General features: G+C 58.0%; 5 protein-coding genes across 5 annotated transcripts; 4 read left to right on the top strand and 1 right to left on the bottom strand.

The window, feature by feature from the left end:
• Positions 1-328: 328 nt before the first annotated feature.
• On the bottom strand, positions 329-1,601 carry FA10DRAFT_269698 (mitochondrial carrier). The gene is made up of 2 exons (XM_025522848.1): positions 1,027-1,601; positions 329-862 (listed from the first exon to the last, which is right to left on the bottom strand). Exons 1-2 carry the CDS (start codon positions 1,473-1,475, stop codon positions 565-567), a joined length of 747 nt encoding a protein of 248 aa, XP_025374288.1. The 5' UTR covers positions 1,476-1,601; the 3' UTR covers positions 329-564.
• Positions 1,602-2,307: 706 nt separating this feature from the next.
• FA10DRAFT_234675 (P-loop containing nucleoside triphosphate hydrolase protein) lies at positions 2,308-4,191 on the top strand (the record flags this gene model as incomplete). Its single annotated transcript, XM_025518993.1, has 2 exons — positions 2,308-3,239; positions 3,324-4,191. The coding sequence occupies 2 exons, from the start codon at positions 2,308-2,310 to the stop codon at positions 4,189-4,191; spliced, it is 1,800 nt and encodes a 599-aa protein (XP_025374287.1).
• Positions 4,192-4,418: 227 nt separating this feature from the next.
• Positions 4,419-5,567, top strand: FA10DRAFT_194273 (hypothetical protein). Its single transcript, XM_025518392.1, has 3 exons — positions 4,419-4,988; positions 5,073-5,448; positions 5,505-5,567. Exons 1-2 carry the CDS (start codon positions 4,506-4,508, stop codon positions 5,160-5,162), a joined length of 573 nt encoding a protein of 190 aa, XP_025374286.1. The 5' UTR covers positions 4,419-4,505; the 3' UTR covers positions 5,163-5,448; positions 5,505-5,567.
• Positions 5,497-6,600, top strand: FA10DRAFT_194260 (hypothetical protein). Its single transcript, XM_025518391.1, has one exon. It carries the CDS (start codon positions 5,746-5,748, stop codon positions 6,298-6,300), a length of 555 nt encoding a protein of 184 aa, XP_025374285.1. The 5' UTR covers positions 5,497-5,745; the 3' UTR covers positions 6,301-6,600.
• On the top strand, positions 6,338-6,878 carry FA10DRAFT_215297 (hypothetical protein; the record flags this gene model as incomplete). The annotated part of the gene is made up of 2 exons (XM_025518487.1): positions 6,338-6,520; positions 6,600-6,878. Coding segments are annotated over 2 exons (462 nt in total), but the record flags the coding sequence as incomplete, so codon positions are not given.
• Between the last annotated feature and the right edge of the window lie 294 nt (positions 6,879-7,172).

Below are 7,172 nucleotides of genomic sequence, written 5' to 3'. Positions count from 1 at the left end.
TTCTTCTTCTTCTTCTTCTTCTTCTTCTTCTTCTTCTTCTTCTTCTTCTTCTTCTTCTTCTTCTTCTTCTTCTTCTTCTTCTTCTTCTTCTTCTTTTTTTTTGCGCGGCAAGTCGCTAATGAGGAGCAGGTGGATAGTAATTCACTAAGCAAGTCCTACAGGCCCTCCGTCAGCGAGGTGAACTCCTCGTACTGGTAAAGGCGCGCAAGGTCAGTCTCGCGACAGCGGCATAGGCGCTGGAGGCTGGAAGCTTGGGAAGCGCAAGGCGTGGAACACTCACGACAGTAAAGACAATGCCGCCGCTGAGACTCATGCGCGCGAGCCTCATGGTGGAGCCCCTCCAGAGTGCACGGACGCCCTCTTCCTGGGCCGTATGAATGGCGCACCAGAACGAGTTCCTGTACCGGGAGCGGGCCTGCAGCGACTGCATCCTTGTCTTGACGACGCTGACGTTTCGGCAAATTTCAGTATAGTGAGAAGTCGTGCCCATTGCTCTAGCTCCTCCTTCTCCCGCTCCTCTTGTTCTGATTTTCACCCGTCGGCGGAAGGAGAAGCACAATCGACTCACTCAAATGGCATCGAGAGATAGACGGTGGCGACGCCAGAGGCCGCGCCAATGCTAAAGGTGACGCCTCCCGGTAGCTTCTGGCCCGGTCGGGTGCTGCCTTGGACAAGGTTTCGCAGTGTCGAATAGCTTCCAAAGCGCACGGCCGCATTGGTGCCCTGTCTCGCCAGCGTCGCCCACGCGCCGGCATAGATGCCGCGGAAGCCCGACTGGGCCCACAGCTCTCGGGCAACGGCAAACGATCCATTGCCGTAAGGCGTTTGCGCGCCTGGCAAGCTGCTCTGCACCACACGAGTCCTTGTGCGCGCAAATTGCACGTTGATGAGCATTCTTCAAAAGACTTGCGGGACGGGGAGGATTGAAAGAAGAAGAAGAAGAAGAAGAAGAAGAAGAAGAAGAAGAAGAAGAAGAAGAAGAAGAAGAAGAAGAAGAAGAAGAAGAAGAAGAGGCCAGAGACTCACTTGATCGTCTCGGATGGGATCACAACAAAGAGCGCCTCGGCTACACCAGCGCAGAGACCGGCTGCCAGACTCGAGGGCCCGCTCAAGGAGCCTTCTGGTGTCTTGAGGGCATTCTTGACCCGGTCGTACGTCGTGAATCGTACGACGGCCTTGGCTGCGCCTCCCGTGCTGACCACGCCCACACCTCGGTACAGCGACCTCCAACCTCGCGCACCAGGTGCTTGAAGAATCTCTCGAGCAACGTAGAGGGGTCCATGTCTTGCGCCTGCCTTTGCTCCGGCAACGACGGTAGTGGCCGCCATTGGCGCCCCGTGGAGCTGTTGGGCCGTCTTGAGGTATTCGAACGGAAAGGAAACCAAAGGCTCGATGCTCCCCGCCACGGCTCCCGCCAGTATGGCCACATGCAGCGGTGGTCCGCCACGGGCACCCGGGGAGGGTGAAGATGACATGGGCGGCAAGTGTCCCTCTTCGCCCCTGGTTTGGCTCTCACACTCTTGCGGCGTCGAAGCAGAAAGACGGACAGGCAGACAGGCAGACAGGTAGAGGTGCGTCTCCCTGTGGCTCTGACAGGACAAGCAGGTGGAGGAGGGTCCCTTGGGACACGTGGGCGAAGGAATCAGCCTCAGGAAATTTTAGAGGTGTTCTGTACTTTCTGTACCTGGGCTGACAGAACCGTCTTCTTCTTGATCCCACCCTCGATCCATGCTTCGATCAGCGTCTCTGCCGTGGACGAGGGCGACTGTCTTGGGCGCACCGCGGCGTCACGTACAGAGGCATTGGCTGCACATTACCCCCGTAATCTCAAACAGCCTTGCCTGGGAGTCGTCGCCCAGCAGCATCGGCAGCATCGGAAGCGGCATTGGCGACGATGACACCCCAATCAACAGCCAGGGCTTTCGCTTCTTACCTCGGCCACAGAGACAGCACAAGCCCAAGAAGAGACAAAGAAATGCCGATGACAAGCAGACGGCGTCGAGAACTAAGGTTTTTGACCGCTTTCGATCCAAGTTGCGCGACTTTGCCGGCGACGCCCGGGTGGCCGATAAGATTGTCTCGTGGGGCGTTCGAGGTCACGCATTGCGCGACGCAGCTGGTGTGCTTCTTGGTCTTCAGGGTGACACGAAAACGGACTCAGATGCTGTCAGAGCGCTGCTGCAGCAATGGTCTCGCGAGCTCTCCGCGTTCCTCTCCCCTGATGGTGCTGCAGGCGCGGTCAGGAACCGAGACAGTTGCCGGGACGCCGACTCGAGGCCGTCCGGAGCAGTCTCGGTGACGGTGGACATGGAGCAGATTAGCAACGCATTCGATGCCGAGGGTGAATCCAGTTTTCGGCGCGAGCACACCCACCTGTTCCTCCAGTGGCTCATCAGCAGGGTCCAGGGTGGGGCCCTTTTGACCGACGGTAGTCGGGCTCTGTTGGCCCACCTTGAGCTGCTGTTGAGCACGTCGGACATGCGCAAGCCGGCCATGGCCTACAGCGCGGCCCGCTCCATCAAACGATCCATCCACCTTCACGTCGGCCCGACAAACAGCGGCAAGACCCACGGCGCCCTCGTCGCTCTCTGCAAGGCCAGGACGGGCATGTATGCAGGTCCACTCCGGCTGCTGGCACATGAGGTCTGGGATCGGATCAATGCAGGCACAGTGTCTCCGGGCGTCAAGCCAAGGACATGCAACCTCGTGACGGGCGAGGAGGTGCGCATGACTGACGACTTTGCCGGTCTGGTCGCCTGCACTGTCGAGATGGCCAACCTGGAGAAACCCTGTGATGTAGCCGTCATCGACGAGATCCAGATGATTGGCGACGCGCAGCGGGGCAGCGCCTGGACAGCTGCCGTGCTGGGCATCCCCGCAAGGGAGCTGCATCTCTGTGGCGAGAGCAGCGTGGTTCCGCTTTTGCGAAACATGGCAGACGCCTGCGGTGACGAACTCGAAGTGCACGAGTACGAGCGGCTTACACCTCTCAACCTGGGCGAGGACCTGGACGGCAAGTTGGAAAATGTTCGGCGGGGCGATTGCGTCGTTGCCTTTTCCCGCTCGCTCCTCTTCTCCCTGAAGAGGGACATTGAGCTGCGCACGGGACTCCGCTGCGCCATCGCCTACGGCGCTCTGCCTCCCGAAACAAAGAGCGAACAGGCCAAGATTTTCAACGATCCAAACAGCGGCGTCGATGTCATGGTGGCCAGCGACGCCGTGGGCATGGGTCTGAACCTGTGAGTAAGCCGAGCCTAAGTCTGCTGTCCGCGCACGAGGTCTCTCCAACAAGTCTGGTTGACAAATTACCGGAATCTTTGCAGCAAGATCAAGCGAGTTGTCTTTTCGTCGGTCACTAAATGGAATGGGAACGAAATGGTACCCATTTCCACCTCCCAGCTCAAGCAAATCGCCGGCCGTGCGGGCCGGTACGGCACGAGCAGCGAGGACACTGGAGGCCTGGCAACAACGCTGTGGCCGCGTGACCTCGATGTGGTGCGCAAGGCTCTGGAAGCACCCCTGGTCCCCATCACAAGGGCAGCAATACAGCCCAGCTCCGACGCTTTGGCAAGCTTCTCGACGGTGCTACCACGCCTCGCCGATGGCCATCGGCCACGTCCACTGTCGATGCTGCTCGACGACGTATCAACGCTGTCCCGCATCGACTCTCGAAGCTACTTTTTGGCAAGCTTGGAGCAACAGCTCGTCATCGCGCCAATCGTTGAGCGAGCCTCACCGGCATCTGCCAAGCTCTCCATCTCGGAGCACGAGCGTTTCTCCGTGGCGCCCGCCAACATCCGCGACGAAAGGCTGATGATCCTCCTCTCGCATATGGTCACGGCCTATGCCAGCGGTAACCTCATCAAATTCCAGGATGTGGAAAGAGGTCTCGGCATGCTTGACGTTCTGCGCGAGGTTCAAGACCCCAGTAGCCGTCAACGAGGCGATGTTAATTCGCTCATGATCCTGGAATCGCTCCACCGCGGAATGACGCTCTACCTATGGCTCTCCTTTCGTTTTCCCCTGAGCTTTTGTGCTCGGCCAGAGGTGGAGGCGCTCAAAGTCGAAGCCGAGAAAGCCATCGATGATTGTCTCGATGCCATTCGGGCAGGCAGAAAGACAAGGCTGGCGAAAAGGGCCGCTCAAGAGGAGAGAGGAGAAAGTGGGCAGAAAGGGGCGGTAGACGTGTAAGAATAGATAGATTACTTTGCAAACCAACCATGTATTTCTATAGCACAGCATCAGAACACCCACCACTCTTACCCATTATAATTCAGAGTTGCCCTCATCGATGACTGATGACAGGATGGCGTTGAGAAACAGCCTTGCGCACGGGCCACAGGCCGAAGTAGCAGCAGCCCTGCGATTAGACTAATGAAGAGCAGGGCGCAGAGAGAGAGAGAAAACAACACCCATAAAAAACAATTAAACGTAAAAAAACCCACAGAAGAGGAAACGACAACCTGCGACCACTTGACGACGACGTGCACAAAGTGTGAGCAGCGATGCGGGAAGGGCGGTCACGATGGCCCCAAGAGAGCAGCTATGGGGCCAGCAGAGGTGGCAGATGGAAGGAGAGAGAAAGGTCAAGGGCGAGACAGTCTTCGCGCTCTGCCTCGCCAGACTTAGAATTGGCCCAGTTCCTGGCCGATCAGCAAGCCGCACGCCCCCGCTCACCGAAGAGCGAGGCCGCTCGGCTCGAGCGACTGGCCGCAGGTGGTGCCATGCGGATAAAGAGTAGACACCAGAAGGAAAAGGAGGAGCAGGAAAGAAAAAAGAGAGAGGCCGATGAGGAGGCAGCGAGGGCCTACCAGGACTTTGTGCAAGACATGGAGGGCAGGCCCTCGTCTGAGCGGGCCAGGGGCGTTTTTGTACGAGCGGGAGGCTCCTCGACGTATGAACCGTCATCACGAGAGCTGCTTCAGACATCGTTCGCGGCACCGTCTTCATCTTCGTCGACGATGGAAGAGGGGCGCGAAGAGGCGCAGGTATGTCGACCTCACCGGCTTGCGCTTGTGCCCCAGACATCCACTGACGGCCCCCTCTCCCGCGGTGGTATTGTTTATATATAGGCGGCCACTGCTGTCGCAAGGCTACGCCGTGATCCCCTTGGCAAGAAGCGAGGGGCCATGGGTGACTTCTTGGGAGAGCTGCAGCGGTGAGAGGGCAAATTCTTTTACTAGCATTCGTCGCTCCTGACACATTCGATCTTATTCCTTGGGCCATCGCAGAGAGCAGGCAAAGCGTGAGCAGCAACAGCTGCTTCGACAAGAACAGCAGCACAGGGCACCCTATGCGTCCCATTCCGAGGGCTCAAAGTACGGCTCCCAGAAAGACACCGACGACCCTCATTCGACCAACGTCTGCGTCATCAACCTGCCTGCCAACATCAACGAGATTGGCCTGGGCCAGTACTTTGCCAGATGGGGCGATGTGGCGACCGTCAAGGTGAGAGCAATGCAAACGATGAAAGTGTCAATTCTTGGTGCTGATACTTGGGGCAGATCATGTGGCCCAGAGGCGAGGAATTTCTGCCAGGCACTGCAACTGGCGCGCGCAGCACGTTGGGCACCGGCCTGACGGGCTTTGTCTCGTACATGACGAGATCTAACGCCGAAAGCGCCCTGGATGGTGCAGACGGCCTTCGTTGGAATGGAGTTCGCCTCAGGACAAGCTGGGGTAGGAGCATGCCCCTGCCCGCTCGACCAGCTTTTGGTAAGGGACGATGGACATTGAGTACGGTCGATGATGAGGCCATTGACTCTTTCTCTCCCCTTTGCATCTCACAAGTCTCGTCCAACAGCGCACAAAAAGACGAAGCACCAAGCAGAAGGGTCAAGACAGGCTCTCGCAGCCCTGACTCAAGAAATCATCGACGCCGACGAGGGGGCACTAGCCGCTCGCCCAAGACGTGGCTCCGGACAGCCGTTGAAGAGTCGTCGAACGATGGCCCTGAGACGGAGCGCAGGGTTCGATTCTTGGCTCAGCGCATCAAGGAGTATGGCCGAGCGATTGAGGAGCAGGCCAAGTGGCATCAGAGCGGCAATCCACAATATGCCTTTCTCTTCGACGACCAGGTGCGTGTCACATGGAAGGCCTCTTCGTCTCAGCCCATCTCATCTTTCAGTAATTTACCTTCCTTCGATTTGGCAGTCGGCAGCGCATCAATACATGAGGATCCTCATCGATGAGCGCCACGAGCCCACTATTGGAGAATCAGCTTTTGCTGATGAGGTGAGCGCGAGTCACCGCGAAAGGGTCAGGTTTCGACGAGGACTAATGTCAGGCTGGGATATATAAACATAAAAACGAAAAACGAAAGGGGACGGCGTCGCTCTATTCTTCCGACAGTGAAGAGGACAGCGAGTGGGAGAAGCTGCAAGAGAGAGGAAAGCAGCATGTGTTGGGCAAGGCGGCCAGAAGGCGCTTCGAAGCCATGCTGAGGTCCATGACCCTCCGTCGCGAGCGCATTGCCCGAGCAATGGCCTTTGCAATTGAGCACGCATCAGCAGCTGTTACCGTGAGCTCGACGTGGTTTGGTTAGGAGGCTACGTGCCACCCATCATCACGGGCTGACAAGATAACGTACTTGCCTCCAGATCTCAGACATCCTAATCGATTCGCTGATGCAACCAGGGACGCCATTGGCGCGCAAGCAGGCCCGTCTCTACATTGTCTCCGACATCCTTCACAACAGTGCCGCCACGGCGTCTCACGCCTGGCGCTATCGTTCCCTCTTCGAGACGCGCATGGCCAGGGTGTTCGCGCATCTGGGTGATGTAGCGAGAAGCTTCTCGGGCCGCATCAAGCGCGAGACGTCCAAGGACTGGGCAAGGACCTTACTGGCCGTTTGGGAGTCGTGGCTCGTTTTTCCTCAGCAGACGCTTGCCGAGTGGGGTTGCCTGCTCGAGACTGGGTCCGCTCGTGAGACTGGTAACGACGACGCTCAAAAACAGCAAGAAGACATCGGCCACCCATATGGTGTGGCCGGAGATGCTGTCGCTGCCGCCCAAGAGCAAGTGAGACGCAACGATGGATCTCACGGAGAAGACAAGGAACGCGGCGAAGACACCGACGGCGAGGCGATGAAGGGTGTGGACGGCGACGCCGGCGACATCGACGGACAAGAGATGCAAGAGGGCGAGGAGGACATCGATGGGCAGGAGATGCAA

The sequence above is a fragment of the Acaromyces ingoldii genome (genome assembly GCF_003144295.1).
Source record: "Acaromyces ingoldii strain MCA 4198 unplaced genomic scaffold FA10scaffold_8, whole genome shotgun sequence".
NCBI classification, from domain to species: Eukaryota; Fungi; Basidiomycota; class Exobasidiomycetes; order Exobasidiales; family Cryptobasidiaceae; genus Acaromyces; species Acaromyces ingoldii.
This window is presented reverse-complemented; position numbering and strand designations above follow the sequence as displayed.

Coding starts and splice junctions, on each gene's coding strand:
- FA10DRAFT_269698 (XM_025522848.1), bottom strand. CDS start 1,475: ATGTCATCTTCACCCTCCCCGGGTGCCCGTGGCGGACCACCGCTGCAT. Junction 863..1,026: donor ATCCCATCCGAGACGATCAA/GTGAGTCTCTGG, acceptor TGCGCGCACAAG/GACTCGTGTGGTGCAGAGCA.
- FA10DRAFT_194260 (XM_025518391.1), top strand. CDS start 5,746: ATGATGAGGCCATTGACTCTTTCTCTCCCCTTTGCATCTCACAAGTCT.
- FA10DRAFT_194273 (XM_025518392.1), top strand. CDS start 4,506: ATGCGGGAAGGGCGGTCACGATGGCCCCAAGAGAGCAGCTATGGGGCC. Junction 4,989..5,072: donor AGGGGCGCGAAGAGGCGCAG/GTATGTCGACCT, acceptor GTTTATATATAG/GCGGCCACTGCTGTCGCAAG.